The sequence below is a fragment of the Buceros rhinoceros genome, unplaced genomic scaffold (assembly GCF_000710305.1).
Source record: "Buceros rhinoceros silvestris isolate BGI_N320 unplaced genomic scaffold, ASM71030v1 scaffold58, whole genome shotgun sequence".
NCBI lineage: Eukaryota > Metazoa > Chordata > Aves > Bucerotiformes > Bucerotidae > Buceros > Buceros rhinoceros.
This window is the reverse complement of record NW_010424852.1, coordinates 14468-32983: the sequence shown is the minus strand read 5'-3', so window position 1 is coordinate 32983 and position 18516 is coordinate 14468. Positions and strand designations below refer to the sequence as shown.

The 18516-nt window shown below is 39.5% G+C and overlaps 1 protein-coding gene across 1 annotated transcript in view; it reads right to left on the bottom strand.

Moving 5' to 3' along the window:
• Positions 1-18516, bottom strand: part of LOC104497636 (protein unc-79 homolog) — a gene marked incomplete at its 3' end in the record, with an annotated part of 42491 nt that overhangs the window by 14550 nt on the left and 9425 nt on the right. Inside the window, exons 3-13 of the mRNA XM_010140910.1 lie at positions 18154-18324; positions 15110-15202; positions 13748-13803; positions 12975-13104; positions 11391-11455; positions 9445-9533; positions 8178-8218; positions 6898-6926; positions 5597-5826; positions 5095-5266; positions 519-749 (exon numbers count right to left, since the gene is read on the bottom strand). Of these exons, the coding sequence (XP_010139212.1) occupies positions 519-749; positions 5095-5266; positions 5597-5826; positions 6898-6926; positions 8178-8218; positions 9445-9533; positions 11391-11455; positions 12975-13104; positions 13748-13803; positions 15110-15202; positions 18154-18324 (1307 nt within the window). The remainder of the gene's footprint in view (positions 1-518; positions 750-5094; positions 5267-5596; positions 5827-6897; positions 6927-8177; positions 8219-9444; positions 9534-11390; positions 11456-12974; positions 13105-13747; positions 13804-15109; positions 15203-18153; positions 18325-18516) is intronic.

The window sequence follows — 18516 nt, the reverse complement described above, 5'->3', positions numbered from 1 at the left end:
TCTTTCCCTCATCAGCAATAAGACTAGTCTCTTAAGTAAGTCACTTAAATTAGATATCTGAAGCTACAGGCCATCAGTATGCTCAGAGTTCCTTTCAACAGTGGGATGTCATGAACCTTAATTCACGCTGCAGAGATGAAGTAAGTGAAGAACAGAGAAACACTGGAAAGCAGACTAGTAAAAGGGCAGGCTCATATCTGAGAGCAGACAAATGATACCTTTTACCAAAGGCACGCTCGGGAGTTCAGCAGCATAATGGCCATGTGCAGCTATCAAAAATGTACAGTATCTCTCAATACCTATAATATTCTTCCAACCTATTTTCATATTACTGTAAATAATTCCTGTTCTCTAAAACAGTAAAACTAAAAATCCTACAATGAGGAAAAATTTCTCAACTGCACTGCTCCCTCAACCATTGAGATTTTTGCCTTAACAGAGCTAGGAGGGAAATGGTCTATACTTAAGACTTTAATCTCTGTGGCAAATACAGGAACCTTCAGATAAATTATTCTTACCCTGGCAAACTCCATTGGTTTAGGAAGAAGGCACATAACCATGACATCAAACCGGACATCACAAACGGTCTTCAGCCACTTAGTAACAAACTGGGGTTTTAGCTTTTCAACCAGGCTCCCAACTTCATCATCCATCATGTAAGCTGTAGAGTGAAACCACTGGAATACCATGCTAACCAGCCTTGCTAAACTCTCTGTGGGTGTATTCTCACTGGGAGTGCAAAGGCTTACCTGGAAGACAGAAACACAAATCAACTCTCATTTCTAGAATTAAAGGTGGCAAATTGTTTGTCTGCCATATTTTGCATATTCTCAGAGATACAAGGATGCAGATTACATAGAAGACAAATGATCTGAGCAGTTTTAAGCAGAGTTTGGCACAGGACAATTGACAAAACACTTCCAAACCAAACACTTCCAAGCGAGAAGGAAAAACACCAAGCACTTAATTTCTTAGCTTCTTAGTTTCAACACTGAAAATACCAATACAGAATGCTTTGACAAACTGAAACATTTTGGTTTAGAATTTAGAATGACTTCTCATTTTAAAAGGTATTGTAACACCTGATAAAATGTATGATACACACACACAGAGATACGTATAAAATGTACAAGATAAAAAGGCAAGTCAAATGAAGTTTCACAAAGTCTGAAAGAAGATGTCTAGTTAATGTAAGTTCTCTTTGCTTGGCAAAAAGATCCCAGTTTTGACTTTTTTGTCATTATTTGGGGCAGAAATATGAGTTTTAAGTCCTCAAAAAATTCTCACATAATAATTAATATTCTTCTCTCCTTCTCCAAACTCTCTTTCCAGAAAGATGTCTGCAGTGTAAAACTGTTCTAAATCTGAGATCAAGTCTGTACCCCAGTTCAGAGACCAGGCACACTGCTAAGCCTAGAATTACCCACTATTTGAGCTCTAGGGGACAGGAGTCAGTTCTTCTGGGGACAGGAGACAAAGTTTCAAGTCAGGTTGCTGCACAGAATCCAAAGAATGGAAAATAACAATGACAGGGGCTCCAGGAAGCTCCTCTAACGACCTGTCAGCTGTTTTTTACCTCTTACTAGTGAAAGCTGTACTCCCAGCACTTGGCAACCTGAAACCAGTGACTGCTGCCTTGCAGCAAATGAACAAAAGGGAAACATTCATGTCGTTTCTGGAAAAATAGCTGGCAGCACTGCTTCCCAGAGAAGGCCAGAATCCATCTTACAACTGCTTTTCCTCCATGTTGTTTCTTGGGATGAGGCAGTTAATGACACCCTTGCCAATTCAAGGTACAATTTTCATGGTTCTACTTCATTGCAGGTTAAAGTTAATGTGTTTGCTTTCTGGTGCTTGTCTCAGTTGAGTGTTAACTCAAAGGCCATATCAGCTTGTTGCCTTTTTCATAGGAACTCTTGAGCTCTGACCAGTTTCTAGATGACAGGTATTTAATTTTATGAACGAAAACAGCAATCCACTATTTCTCACAATCTGTGCTATCATCTCTGTCAACACTCTCTAGAGATCAAGAGATTTTACAAGAACAGAATGGAGTCAGTGAGCTCCTCCTCCCTACCATAGCAGGGCAGACTTTCAATGTCAAGGAGGAGACAGTACAGCATAACAAAACCTTTTCTGTTCTCACTTGAATTCTACAATTCTACTTCTGGAAACGTTGGCCTTCAGTCTTTACAAAACATCATCTGAAACAAAATAGATGAATATGGCACAATCCGAAAAATAATTTAAAAAAAAGGCTTTACATCTAAAACGACGTTAAACAACAAAACCCACAAGATGTCAGCAGAATATGAAGTTTACTCATGTAGCCACTTGAAAGAGCAGAGCAGCTTTGTCGGCAGTGTGGGATTCTAAAACCGCCATGCTGCTCTCCGTCTCTGTTTAGGTGATGAATGAGGGGTTCTACTATTCCCCACTTGTCACTAGGCGACTGAGGAGAGCCTGAGAGCGCAAGGTGAATTGGAAAGAGCTCAAGAGAAGGATTCTCCTTAAGAATTGCAGAAGCCAGTTTCTGAGGATCTATCAGGCTCCAGCTTGGGCTGCTCACGAACTAGCCAGCAGCAGACCTGCTATTTTGGAATAATCTTTGCTAGCTGCTGTGAGGGGTGGAATGAGCAGGCCTTCATTCTGTCAATCACACCTGTGTGATTGTCCCAGTCATAGTACTCCAGCTGAGTGTGTCAGAGCCAGTTAGACCAACCTGAAGGCTGAAAGGAAACACAGTCCACTAGTGTTATGGTACCTTGTAAATACTAGCCTGTACAACAGAGATACAAAAACCTTGGAGGTCTGGGGAAGGAATGACAAAAACCTAAACTACAAGTCTATGGTCTGTGAGAGACACAGAAGATGACAAAACAGAAGAGAAAAGGTGAGCTAAGCTGTTTGGAGACTGATTGAAACCTGCATAACTCACAACAAACTGGTAACAGTTTCTTTGCCAATTATCCACCATATATGGGAGTGTTCCCATGAAAATCTTCAAATACTATTTCTTCGGCCTGATTGAAACCTGCATAACTCACAACAAACTGGTAACAGTTTCTTTGCCAATTATCCACCATATATGGGAGTGTTCCCATGAAAATCTTCAAATACTATTTCTTCGGCCACTGGTAGGACACAACAGAGTCCACAAACTGGACCTTCTTAAACTCAAGCAGCATGTGTAACAGCTATGCAAAATTATTAATCAGTTTTTGAATATGGATGATTACATGCATATTCTCCCCAAATTATTTCCCCAAAAATATTTACATTATTTCCCCCCAAATAATTGGGTGATATAAGCTTTGGCTGGGGCAGCATACGGGGTGTGAGATTTAAGGAAAATATTCCCCTCACACTAGGCGCTGATAAGATAAAGAAAATGCTGCTTCTTCATCCTACATTGGTGCTAAGGAGTTTTTCTTCCGAATTTTTGGCAATAGTAGGACTCCTCCAGCATATTAAGAGTAAGCCAGAGATTGTTGTTGAAAGGTGTGAGGCAAAAGATAGATCTTTATAGGATGGTCTTTTAAGGTTAAAATAATGGCAGTCAGCAGGGCGCCCTTTGAGATGACAGCACACAGGAAGTCAATAAAAACCTTGAGAGAGTAACTCCACCCAAACTGGTTCTGAAATGTCCAAGTCTGAGACCTTTACAGCACAGCTGGAGAGGGTCCACAGGAGGGCAACAAAAATGGTCAGAGGGATGGAGTATCTCTGCTATGAGGACATGCTTGAGAATGTTGGAGTTGTTCCGCCTGGAGCAGTGAAGTCTTCAGGGAGACCTTATTGTGGCCTTTCAGTAGATAAAGGGAGTTATAAGGATGGAGACAGCCTTTGTAGCACGGCCTGTGGCAACAGGACAAGGGGTGATGGTTTTAAACTAAAAGGGGAGTTTCAAACTAGATACAAGGAAGAATTTTTTTTACAATGAGGGTGGTGAAACACTGGAACAGGTTGCCCACAGAGGTGGTAAAAGCCCCATCCCTGGAAACATTCAAGGTCAGGTTGGACAGGGTTCTGAGCAACCTGATCTAGTTGAAAACGTCCCTGATCACTGCAGGGTGGGTTGGGCTAGATGACCTTTGAAGGTCCCTTCCAACCTAAAGCATTCTGTGATTCTATGAACTCCTTTTGGCTTACAAATCAGGAAAGTATCCAACTAAAGCCAAGAAGTGGAAAAGAAGAATCACACACAGAATCACAGAATGGTAGGGTTTGGAAGGGACTTCTGAAAATCATCTAGTCCAACCCCTCTACTAAAGCAGGTTCACCTACAGCAGGTTGCACAAGATCACATCCAGACAGGTTCTGAATATCTCCAGAGAAAGAGACTCCACAACCTCTCTGGGCAGCTTGTTCCTTACACTGAGGGTGGCAGAGCAGTGGAAGTTTCTCCTCATGTTCAGATGGAACTTCCCGTGTTCCAGTTTCTGCCCACTGCCCCTCGTCCTCTCTCTGAGCACCACTGAGAAGAGTCTGGCCTCACCCTCCAGACACCCACCCTTTGTATCTTTATAAGCATCAGTGAGATTCCCTCTCAGCCTTCTCTTCTCCAGGCTAAACAGACCCAGGTCCCTCGGCCTTTCCTTGTAAGAGAGATGCTCCAGTCCCCTAATGACCTTTGTGGCCATCCACTGGACTCTCTCCAGTAGTTCCTTCTCACTCTTGAACTGGGGAGCCCAGAACTGGACACAGTACTCCAGATGTGGCCTCACCAGGGCAGAGTAGAGAGGGAGAAGAACCTCCCTTGACCTGGTGGCCACACTGTTCACGCTCCCCAGGATACCATTTGCCTTCCTAGCCACAAGGTCACATTGCTGGCTCATGGTTAACTTTTTGTCCACCAGGATTTCCAGGTCCTTCTTCACAGAGCTGATCTCCAGCAGGTCAACCCCGAACCTGTACTGGTGCATGGGGTTATTCCTCCCCAGGTGAAGGGCCTTACACTTGCACTTGATCAATTTCATTTGGTTCCTTTACGCTCAACTCTCCAACTGTCCAGGTCAGACATAAAATTGAGGCTTCAGAAAGAAAAGGAGAGGTAAGTGAGAAGAGTGAGAGAAGACAGCAAGAATTTCTCACCAAGAACCAGATTCCAAACTGACTCAGGAGGCGTTGGTCATGCTTGTCATCATCTTTATTATCAAAGTCTGTGTTGTCCAGGGAATGATGGGAAGAGGAGAGGCCCATCTGTCTCCTGCGGTTGAGTTCATACTCCCTCTGCTCAGCATGAAACTCTGCTTCTTTCAGCAAGCTATAAAACAAGCTTGTGGTCAGTGAATGCAGCGTCCCTGCGTTAGATACAGTCTGATCAAGAGTAACTACAGGTTAAGGCATCTGATGTCATAATTTTCCTGAGAACAGTATTAAATAACACCATATTCTAGGATTCAAGGCTGACTTCTTTGTTAAGGACAACACTCACTGCTGATTGGTACTCTGCTAAAGCAGCAGGAGTTCAGCTCCCCTGCTCTGAACTTATCCTGGTGAAACTAAAATGAACTTGCACAAGATTTGTGGGCAGTATTTACAGGAAAGCCTGATCCTGCTTTACATACTGATGCCTCATAAGCTGCCATATTACCTGATCACAGCTTCCACAGTACACACAAGTTCCTCTGCCCCACACTCCCGGGTATTGATAGGCGGTGGCGAGGTCTGATAAAGGTGGGTTTCTGCGGCTGCCCCAACTTCACTGCTGTGATGATTCGAATGGCATCTTTTGCAATAGCGCACTGGCCTGTTGCCATGGCGGCCGCAGCAGCCCGCTGAGAAGCATGTGACAACAGCTCTTCTGACATGTGAACTACAGTTCTGGAAAATAATAAAGATTTTATCAGGCCACAAGAATCAAGCAGTGGAACTGAAAAAAGGCATGAGAGTCAGCACCGGGTAACTGGCTCAAGTGCTGGTCATTTGCAAAACCACTATATATAAGCACAGCTGTGTACAAATTCCTGATGCCAAATGTCACTGAACTTCCAAGAGACAAGCTCAGGCCTAAATAGCTTAATGGGCTTAAATGTCAAAGCTGCTCTTCCTTTGGAGCAGGCCAAACCAACATTTAAGTCATCAACCTCAACTTCATGTCTTGGAGCAATCTCTAGTATTTACAGCAGCTCTATTAATCCCTGCTTGTACTTCAGATTGTCCTTTTTTTTTTTTCTTTTTTTTTCTTTTCTTACATGCAGCAGCAGGCAGTACCTTAGGAGTGTAATCAATGCTGCCACATCAGTTTATGCTATGTAAGGATCTGCCTTATCAAAGATAAACATCCAAGCCCCCAAAATATGGGCTACTGTTCTTTTATGTTGGGCCAGACCAAAAGAAAAAAGCTTTCTTTACCTCATAAGACATAGAATATGTTGTACACTGTATTCCACATTATTAAAATGTTATTAAAACACACTAGCTGGCATGTATTGCAAGCAGATTCTTTTTGTCAGCAATCTTTTTAGAGCCAAGCACTGAAGAATTTCAGTCCATATATTTTTTTAAAATATGCATTTTACAGTAGGATTTTTGTCCAATTTAGGATTAATCCAGGACTTGAAGATGAGAAGATATAAACCCTTAGATTTAAAATTAATCTCCTGCTCTATCCCCTTTATAAGCAGAGTTATGGAATAAAAAATGAGCTCCACTGCATAACTGAATTGCTTTACTAATTGCCACTTTAACAAAAACCTACAACTCGAATCAAACATCAACAGTTTTAACAAAAAGAAACCTTGCTGCTGAATCATCCCCATCCACCAACAAATGCAATCATGGATAAAGTGTGAAAATTGTGAATGGTACAAAAAAGAATGCACCATGTAGTAATGAAATGACACCACACACAACATCAAATCATGCTCCATCTCACAAATCACTGAATCTTACCTTCTTCTGACATATAGCAGAAATTTCAGCTGTAAGGGGAAGGCATACAAAACATCAACACAGAATGACAATCCTGTTTTACTATGGCAGCCATGGGAAAATAGACTTACTGCAAGGAAGTCTCTGAAGCTAAATTTGTGTTTCCAGGTATTATTGAAACCTCTAAGATTGCATGAGGTAGGACACTGTATACTGAGGCCTACTGGCTATTTCTCACTGAGATGAAATAAACAGCCTTGGTGCATTAAATGTGGTGTGCTCTGCATCCTATCTACCTTCTGCCTATGCTTCTGCCTCATGGACAGACCGATAAAAGCACACCTGTAGGCACGGTACTGTGGCGTGCTTAAAAGACATGGCTCAGATGTGCCTACACTGCCTGTGAAAGCTCGCAGGATGACGGATTAGTGAATATGGATGAACAATGTAGAAGCAGTCAATATGTCTGTGGCCTGTAACTCCATAATGAAATGTTTATTCAACCTGCAAGTAGTAGCTATTCAGTCTGTTGCCTTGGGAACATCTGAGTCAGTAAATATAGATGGCTGAGTAACAAGAAGTACTTTCCTTGAGTAAATAAAACATTCTTAATCTGGATTAAATTTCAACTAAAAGGAGACATCAAAACAATCTCCACTGCCTAAGAATTTTCAGTTTGCAGAACAAAGCGAGGGGGAGTGTCTTTACTCTGTCCTTGAAAGGGCTGTTTTGGAGAATACCTGACTGCTGCAAACCCAGGAAATTCTGATTAGTCTGTCAACAAGCTTTATCTGCGCTCTGGTAGATAATAAAACACCAGCCTCTCTCACTGGCCAAAGGACAATGATTGGATCAATGATTGTATCACTAGAAAGTATTTTCTGATATCTTTTACAGCCTTCTGTTCATAGAATAGATTTTCAGAAGCTTTAAGAGTTTTCAAATCAGACCCAGATTACCAGAATTACCCTTGATTATCAGATTGCCCCTTGTTTTGGACATCGGTGTGGGACAGAAATGTTTTTAAAAATACTTGGGTCCCAACTACGGATACTTCAAGATTCACAAAACTTTCTGTTTCAGACATAAAGAGTTGCATATTGTTTCAAATAGAGGATTAGTCAATTTTTCATAGTACTTTAAAGACATTAAGCAGCATTAATACAAGCTGTTTTAAAATTATTTTAAAATCCTTTGGAATAGAATGTAGCATTTCAAGTAATACAGTATGCAGAAATATCAGTAAGCATAGGGTTGTACAGTCATGATTAGTTTGTACCTACCCTTAAAATACCTCTTACCTTGTGGCAGAAGAACATCAATCAACCATTCACTGTGATCCCTATAAAAATTGTATATCTAATTAGCTTTATTTATTTATATATGCATTTATTTTTGCAGAGAGAACAATTTATCTAAATTAATGTGGTAGGACTGACATTATTCTGAAGCTGCTTTTTTACAAGCACAGTTTTATAAATTGCAGACTGCTTTACCTCTCTTTGTTCTGACCATCTTACTGCCAATTACCACTTTGCTGATGTTGGTCCACCATGTTCAAGGCTTTAAAAAAATTACTTAAGGCATAAATTTACCAAATTAAAATAATGTGTTCTCTGAAAATCTGATAGCTAAGAAATTATAGTGAAGAATAACAGATGAACATATTAAAAATGTACCGTTTTCTGTAAGCTCCTTAGAGGCTATGCTTCCACAAAATTCAATTACTTTTTCCTGCAGCTTTAAATCAACAGTGACTTAAAAATCTAAGGTGAGATGTAATTGCTTTTTCCACAGCTGGTGTGATATAAAGGTGTCTTAAACTGGGGACAAAAAACTCAAGTAGCTTCTGAACTACCTGTAACCTTGTCCATTTGAACTAATGATTGCAACTCCCTATAAGTATTAGTAGATCTTGTAGTGTAATGCAAACTAAAGTAGCAATTCTAAAAAAATTAAAATAAATTAAAAAAAAAAAAAAAAAAAAAAAGAAGGTATTTTTAAAAAGCCGTAGCAGCAAAGTGCAGAAAAAAAAAAACAATTTAAAAAAAATTAAAAAAAATAAAAAAAAAAAAAAAAAAAAAGAAGACGGTTAATTCATCTCAGGCTATAGTCCTTCCAGGTACTGGACAAGCCTGGACCAGTTTCAATTCTTTACTCTGCTGCTTCACAGTATAACCTGGAGAATAGTCTGAAATACATGTTACGGAAAAGTAATGAAGTCTCTGTGAAAGAGTTTTCTTTGTAATGTCCCACTTTCAACGACAACTGAAGACATTTCATAAGCAAAAGCTTGTACATTAACACGGTTCCCCTACACAGTCAATGCATATCACAGTATCTATTCATTCAGAGATCTTAACTTTAAAACTCATGACTGTTTAAGCTAGATGCAACTGCTGATCATGTGGGGAAAAATTCTGTAATGCTTATTCATACTGAGTGGCAGTGTGCTCCATATATTTCAACAGGGTTATCTACATAAATTAGATGCTAACCACACTGAAATAAAGCTGAACTCCGGAGTCTGACTATACCTGACCGTTTTTCAGTTCTTAGTTTACCTACCCTGCAATCCTCTGGCTGCATTCTTCACAAAGATATAGGGGAGGCGGCTTATCACCTAAAGCCACAGACAAAGACGGGTCAATGCACATCTGAAACACAGAGAAGAAAAAGAATTAACACATCTGTTCATTGCAGCTCACTGAAAAAATTCAACATGTTAATGCTAGGACATACAAAAGAGCACAGCTTTGATATGTGTTGAGAGCATTGAGCATTCTGAAAGATGGTACTCAGCATCTGGCAGTACAGGATCTCAAATTATTTAACAAAGAGATGGATGTAACTGAATATGAGAGCCTATAGGAAAAGAACAGGACATATCTCAATATCAGTATTGTAACTTTGTGAAAGACAAGTATATTTTGTGTTATGCACTGATATTGCATAGTCATGACTGACTTTTTTTTTTTTTCCCCAAGAGATAGTCATTAGATATATAGAGGATAGACAGAGGATCGATTGCTTAGGACAAGTTAATGTTACTGAGACAAAAATGTAGATTTTTACATTTCTTCCAGCAAAATCTAATTTTCAGTCATCATATTTGTTAGCTATACTGCACAATTCCAGTAACAGAATGAAGACTACGGACACACAGTTCCCTTGGCAACATAAGTCCAAACTTTGTCTTGCATTAGCTTTTATCCTTCCACATTAGCCGGTTAGAGCAAACAGTTACACTTAACAGCTGGTTACATACACATTTAAGCATTTTGTACTATTTAAGGAAAAGCTGATCAGTAGTATGCACATACAATATCTTCACCACTTAAATCAAAATGTTTCTTACTCTATTCAAGTGCACGATCTTATTTATAAAGACAAATGCTTCTTTGGATGTTTCTCACCTTTGTTAACCAAATTCACATTCATCTGTCCAAGAGACAACAGGCTGCATTATTCTGAGTCATGACAGATCAAGACTAGTTCTGTCAAAGTTAAGCTAAGACATCATTCAAAAATATTCAGGCATGTCATCTACAAAGTTTGGAACTGTAAATTTCACTGATATTTTGTTCTACTTAGTGATTACTCTGAATCTAGTGATCACTACAACATGAAGCAATGCCTTCCACCTTTTTTTCCTATGAGAAAGGATCATGGAGAATGATTGGACTGGGCAGGAAAGTGGTCCCTTGCAGGACTTTGAGATAGGTGTCACCATTATGCCCTATCAGAACCATAGCCTGTGGAAAAGGCTCACTGCAGAACTGTTTAACTAACATAATGAGGTTAGTATATTAACTGATGCCAGGAAAATTGGTTGTACCTACATATTTAGCCAGAGACAAATCCAATCAATTAGTACACCTAACTGTACACCTGGACTTGGGATGCTGTTCCCATCTTTGCCAACAAATTGCACTACGATCTTGGCCCATGCTTTTTACTCTGTTACCCTACGTGTAAACAGGAAAGGTACCATTTACCTCCCTCAAAGAGGGCTGTGGAAGAGGTAAGGTAAGCTTTGTTGCTGTTCACTTTAGGACAGATTCCAGGCAAAGGATCACTATCCGGGCAGGTGCATCGTATGACCTCAGTCAAGATAACACATTTTCACATACAGTGAACATGTACCTACGTAACTTACATAATGCTTCCTGTATATAGTAATATTTGTACACATATTTGGGCACATGTGTGTGTGCAGGGAAATATTTACACAGGTTATCCAGGAGCCAGCTTAGAATTTTATAGCACTCTGCAACCATCTTCATGTTTCATGTCAAGACTTAGCCCACAGTAGTTGGAGAAAAAAATCGCATATTGCTTCAGGCGGCCAAAGAACATACTCAGTTCTGGCCCCCTTGGTCTTGACAAACTTTGCTGTTCCCTTAGCTCCTGCTCTTGGTCAGCTGCACACAACCAGAGCATATGGCTCGGGTCAAAGTGCAACCTCCCATCCCCCAGACAGTTTGGTTTGACCCCTGAAGAAATAGCAGTACCTTTACAGCTGGCTTGTTAATTGCATTATGGCATTCCATGTGTTGGCAATGAATAGGATTCCAGGCTGCAAAACCAAAATACAGCTGATTAATAAATGGAGAAAATATATTTATATTCTTTCTGTCTAGTGGTATCAATTGAGAAGAAGATCCTCTTGCACTAAGTACTACAAAAATATGAGAGAGGACCTAGTAATTCCTCAGGAAGCATAATAATTACAATAAACAACCTAGAATACACATGCCTACTGACTTGTTTGGATATAATTAGGAAATGAACCATGAACTCAGCAAAGAAATGGAAAAAGTAAGATACAGATATCCCTTCCTGATTTCACCAACACCCTGAATTAATTATCTTTCCACTCCAGAAGCAGGATGGTAGGAGTAGCTGAGTAAATTCAGTAACATTCCCAGGCAAAATTAAAACAGTTATGATAAAGGAAAACTAGTCCTGCCACAGAAGGAGCCCTAGCTTTGTAATGACAAGAGGTAAACAACACAGGTGTGTTCAAGTGGGATCACTTGGATGCTATATGGGATGCCCCCAGTTTTAAAGTTATGACATGCAATTGCAGATAGTACTCATCCCATTCTGCGATACATTAACAGAAAATTTATATACAGGAAAATTATTCCAATCTACCCAGTGCTAGTAAGAGTTCAGCTTAGCTTACAGACCTGCTTGCATGAAAAAAGTGAGGCAGAACAGTACAAGAAAGCAGTAAGAATGACTTTTTTAAAGTGTCAAGAAAAATCTAGAAATCCTTCAAGGGAAGGCTTTAGAAAACATATACGGAACATTCACGACGTACATGAGCTGGTCTGGGGGCCTTCTAAGCTCTCTTCCAACTCTTCATTTTTGTTATTTTAAATGTTGCATTCTGGTCCAGAAATTTTAAAAGTGTACAAAACATATCCCATATGACAAAGATTATTTGAAGCAGGTGGAGACCATAAAGCGGGAAAAAACAGTCACGAATTGCTGCTGGACAGTCCCCACTGTAGAAGCACAATCCCATCAGTACTATTGGGGAGTTTGGTGGACGGCGACTTTGTACTATCCACGTACTCAGCTCCAGATGCATTGCTGACTTTGTCTCTAATTTTCACCCTATAGTCGATCTTGAGAAGTTATCCATTATACCGACTGCACCTGACATCGCCTGACTTATCGTGACAGGAACTGTCAGATAACAAGTCTTAGCAACAGCAGCAGTGATAGCAGCTGGCACAACAAAAGCAACCAAAGCAGTAATTGAAAGGAACATAAGCCAGAACCCTTGTGAGGCCAGGCAGGCAGTTTCACAGGCCATTTGGAACACTGTATTTACTACTTCTGTCCTGTTTTAGTTACTATCAGAAGTAACAGAATATATTCACTAGCCATGATCATAGTTTTTATTTTTCATAACATCTTTGGAAAAATACAGAGAAATGGATCTGGTATATACTTATGAAAGTACCAACTAAGCAAACAAAAGATTTCAAAATACACTGTAGAACTGTAAATGCGTGACATTAACACACTTTTGATAATTCCTTTATATTTATTTTGGCCTATACAAAACCAGCTGCACTGACCTGTGTACTGCAGTCCTCTGTACTCACTGATTGCCCCAGGGGGTTTTAAATTGGGCCAATAGTGAAATAACATTTGTACCGCTGGAGGTTTAACTTGAGATGGTCCATAGGCTATCACATACAGCAAATCCTAATGAAAGACATGTACAAAACATTTATTTTGCAAGGTAACATGACACAATTTGATACATACTGCTTGTGCTTGAAAATAACTGAGCACACAAAATACATGCGTTTCATGCACTAAAACATCCTTTGCATGTTCTTACAAGTAGATTAGATGACTAGCTGCAATGACACGTTCACAATCGGCTTCTGAGTTTGATGGAAGCGTCCAATGGCTACCATCCATTCTGCATAGTGTACTCACATGTAGCAAATGAGGCCTCTCTCTAGCCACAGAACAAAGAGGTGTGATAGAGATAAATAACTGGATCCAGATCAGATTCAGGCTAAGATAATACTCTCAAAGACTCCTCATAAAAGTTCTGTCCCACATGAACTAAGAAGATGGCTCATTATTAAGATTTCTGCTCACTGGAACCACAGCCACATAGTATTTAGGAAATGGAGCTCGCTTCTGCAAAACATGGAGCTGCTTCTGTAAACTAAAAATCAGAGGAACCTTCCTCTCCATGATCCACAAGGAAGACTGGGTATCGAGATCATTTATAACTCCTTGGCACACAGTCAGTTCTATTTTCAAGCCATCTGGTTTTCATTACTATCCAAATACAGTCATTTCCACAAAGTATATATGATCATAAACTTACTTTCCATACTTCTTGCTTATATTTCATAAGGCATTCCAATAACTGGCAGTGATACACTAAGGGAGAAAAGACAGTATAGACATAATACTGACATAGAAGCTCAAGTTACAAAAGTGACTTAATTAGCTGATTGGTTTGGTTTTGTCCGTCCAGAACTCTATACCTCGTTTAATTATTTTTTATTTTAAAGGGTTTGCTGAAGAATCATTGCTCTGAGAGCCATTACAAATTATTAGAAATTAAATATTAGTAACTTGTTTCTGTCCAGGAATTCAGTAAGATAATGAATATTACAAGTATACTGCTTTTTGCATAGCAATGGAGATCTCTTTCAAAAACATCTAGTTTAAGAACACCTGCTAATTCACTTAAACTTTGTCCCTCTGGCACAACGTAAAGCTGTAAATGGGTATCTTGTCATTCATTTTGAGGCAGTAATGAAAGCCACATGTAACAATTCATTATTTCCATGTACACCAAAGGCTATTGGAGTCACTGTGCATCAAACAAACATGAGAGCCAAATAAACTACTTTACATGTTTGACTTCCCAAAAGCCATAGAGCAACATTTTCCTTAGATGGCTGGAACATGGATTTCATAAACAAAAATAGAACATTTCATGAAAAAAACCCTAACTTGTGCAGGTAGCTTTTAAAAATGGTAGGTTGCTCTTATTTACCCCTGTGAACTGTGATGGCGGGATGTAACACTTCTCACGCATATATTGCGGTGTGAGGTTCCTCCACACACACTCACACCATCTACCAGTCTACACAGAACCCGAGATAGTTGACTATTGTGCCATGTAACAGCTCCCTCAGGTTATATTTTGTTTCCATTCAGTTACGCAAACCCACTGATTCAACCGGGACTGTGTCACAGTGAGAGAGAATAGTCTTGTGTTTAGATACTTAAATTACTTTTAAATTCATTATAGTTCTGTTGAGCCTGCAGCCAGCATTACCTGCCTTCTTTAAAAAATAGTTTCAGTTGTGAACTTGGTGGGATATGAATCATAGCGTAAGAGAAACGTTACTATGAATCTCTATAGTCAAAGTTAGCAGTGATTTCTCTCCAGCACTGATGTACTCCTTCCTGATGTCAAGCAAGACTTAGATTGGAGTCTCCAATCCTTGGCCAAATCCTATTTCTTCATCACAATCAGATTGCTTATCTACATAATGATTACTTCAGGCATAATGCTCAGAAATTCCGGTTTTAACTAAAATAATTTATTTTTTATCCTGTGTTGGATGGGTACAGATTTGTTACATCATCTGAACTTTTCTGATTGCATCTGACAGTACCTCATGACTCAAGTTTTAGAGAGAATGACACCATGCTGCATGCTTACACATACCTGGGTTTGAGGTGTACTGCATTGCAATCATTAGCATTGATGATGCCGATAGATTGACATGTGCTGGAACACCTTCTCTTTTTGAGGATCCCACTTAAAAGAAAAGGAAAATAAATAATTTCTATCGTACGATGAGGAAAAATAGGCAAGAAGAGCGTATAATAGATTCCAACTGATGCAAATAAAATTCCTAAGGTACCAACTTATTTTAAAAAACCCACTAACCAACCAAACTAAAAAAAAACATCAAAAGCTAGAAACATTTTGTAGTGGGTGAAACCCCTTTTTTGCTAGAAGAGAAAGATGACTAAGAATATGGTATTGCTTTACAGCATGCAGACCTGGTTTTCCAGATCAGTAAGATTTCCTTCTCAGAGCTGCATTAACCAAAGCCAGTGCTCTTCTGAAGCACTCTCCTTCAGAACTCAGAGTGGTCAACATAGTATCACTTGTACAGTCAATTAAGTGCACCTAGGGCTTGGATTGTAGGAAAGGTAAGGAGGAAGTGGAGGGTAAAGACACAGGAAAAAATAAAAACAGAAAGCCTGCTGTTGAGGTATACTGATGAAGGGTAGGGGCTGGTGGTAGCTCCTGGCTGTGGATGTGTGGCACACATTACTTCTCAGGGAGCACATTGTACAAGTTCAAGTTACAGCTACGTACCTGCAAAATGAGTCCTCCTTGTTACACGAACTGTGCTAAGATAATGATAAACACTAGAACTGAAAAGTAGCTGAGCTGTTGTAACTTTGACCTCACACAAAATTGCTGGAGTTCCTTCTGGTGCCCTACAAAGTGGTCACTAATAAATGTTATACTTGGGAAAACCCTGCAGACTGTAGACTTTTATTTGCTGAACTGTAACATGGCAAAATGGCTTGGAAGATAACCTACAGAGATGTAGCATGTATCTTCCCATCATCACTCACTGCATTTTCCCAAGCCTGGCTGCCAGGACCCAAATACCAAGCATTTGGGATAGAAGCACAGAACTGCAGCTACCAGTTCAGTGAGGTGCTTTCACCCCTACTATCTGGCTCTCCAGCTGCCTACACAATCTCTTGCATCCTCCCTTTCAGTCCAATTCAGAGCTGAACACAAGGGGAAGAAAAGGTTCTGCAGTTGACTCATAAAGGGGTATATCATTCCTGATGGGGAAAGACTAGGACATTAATTAAAGGAGCACTTGACTAAAAAAAAAAGAGGAAAGGAAAAGTGGAGAATTTCTCTCTTCTGTCTGGTACTTCTTCACATGACCCAACATTACTATGGCTCTCTTCACTGCACATCATTCATTCTTTTTTGAATCTCATCCACAAATGTAAGAGCTCCCAAATTATTACAGCAAGGTCTATTTGTATGGATTTAATTTAAAAAATACACAGCATCTCTAACCTGGCAATTAAAATGAGGCCATTAGCAGAAAAGTAGGACACAGTACTAGAAGCCAAATTTAAAGAGCAGCAGACTAGTTTCATAAGAGATCTAGCCAAAACTGTTTGAGGAAAAAAGCAGCATGACAAAGGTTGCCCCCATGCTCTACACAGATGTAATCTCTGCTAAGGGCAGTTGGGGAACAGTATCTATTTAAGTAAACCAAGGATTTGGCTCAAACAGATGTTTTGGAGAATAGTTTTACAGTTCTGCAAAGAGACAGGACAGGATAAGTCACCTACATCAGCTGTTCTTTAACAGGTAACAATAATAGAAGGAAAAGGACTTTATTGCAACTTTCTGTCCTTAATCCCAAGAGGACTGATTGCACATATATATGAAATATATCTTAGCGATTCTCATTTGTGTACTGTTATGAAACCTGTCAAGGATTACAATGGACTATCTGACACTGGAAAAACTGAGGTACAGAAGAGTGAAGGGATTTCTCCAAGATCACTGGACTGGTGGAGCCAGAAATGCAGATGATAAATTTCCATAAAAAGCTTAATCTCATAACACTGGATCATGTTTATTTCCATGTTCTAACAGCATCTTCTAGACGCTTAAATGACATCAGTGTTTGTCTCTGTACAAAAGTTGTTCATGTTTTTCCATAAAGGCCTGGAATACAGATAAGAAGTCATTCTCACAGATTCTCATCGGATGGTTGATGTCAGACAGGACCACTGGAGAACTTGTCTAACCCCACTGCTCAAAGGAAGGTCATCTAGAGCAAGTACTCAGGACCAGTTGTGTTTTGAACACCTGCCAGGATGGAGAATCTGCAGCCTCTCTGGCACACTGTTCCAGTTTTTGATCACACACAGTAAGTCTTGGTTAGAACAGACTTTTAATATTGATCCTAATGCTTCCATCTGCAGAACATGGTTAAATTTCCCACTACTAGTGACATCCCATCAAGCTTTTTATCAGGTACATAGATGAGCATTCAGAACATCCCTCAGGATTCACACCGTACATGGATTATGAAATTATATAATCATGAGACACGCACACACACCCAGCAAGAGGAAGAAAAAAGAAAGAGAAAGGTAAGCACTGTCCCATTCAGACTTAACACTTCCGGATAAGAGACATTACAGGCACAGCTACTGGCACAGAACTTAGAGGAAATGCCGAGAAGAGAGGGAAGGAGAAAAATCAGAAATTCATCACAACATCACTACATTAGGAAGTCACTCTCGTACATCCTGCTATAGAGCAGATGCAAAAGTTAAGGAAGATGAAACCTATTGCCTCTATCGTTTCAGGAGTGGTTTGCTCATTGATTCTGTATTCAAAACTCCCATTGCTGGCACTGAAAGTTCTATGAATCTGAAACCTGTTTATTTCTTAGATAAGCTAAACTTCACCCTTTAAATGAAGGAAGAATTCACACAGTAACACAGCATAATAAATAAATATTATAGAATTATTTCCTTTCGAAAAATACTCGCATGGAATTATTTCACCTCTATATATACAGTGGATTGATGTCCCGTCACAATTCTATGACGGATCAAACTTTGACTCCTACAGTCTGATACTATTAGAGCAGTGCACCATGTTTTCTGAGACATAACAATACTAGAATGAGTTCTACTTACATATAGCCATAGGCAGAAAAGAAGTGCTGAGATACTCTATAATATCCTTGTGCAGAAATGGAGGAAATGTAGCTAGTGTTGAAATCATTGTATAGGGTAAAGTACTCAAAATATCATCATTGAGAAAAGGAAGTAAGCATGTAGTAGTGTAAAAAATTGATTGCCCAAGATCTGTTGAATAAAATGAAATAAATACAGAATCATTGCAATGGAAAAAGAATTATGACTATGCACTTTTTAGTTTACAGAAGTATAAAAAAAAATGACATTTAAACTCGGGTTTCCTCTCAAAGTATTTTGGAAGTTAATCACTATAGACAACAGACTTCACCCCTCATTTTTAAGCCCCTAAAATAGAGGGAA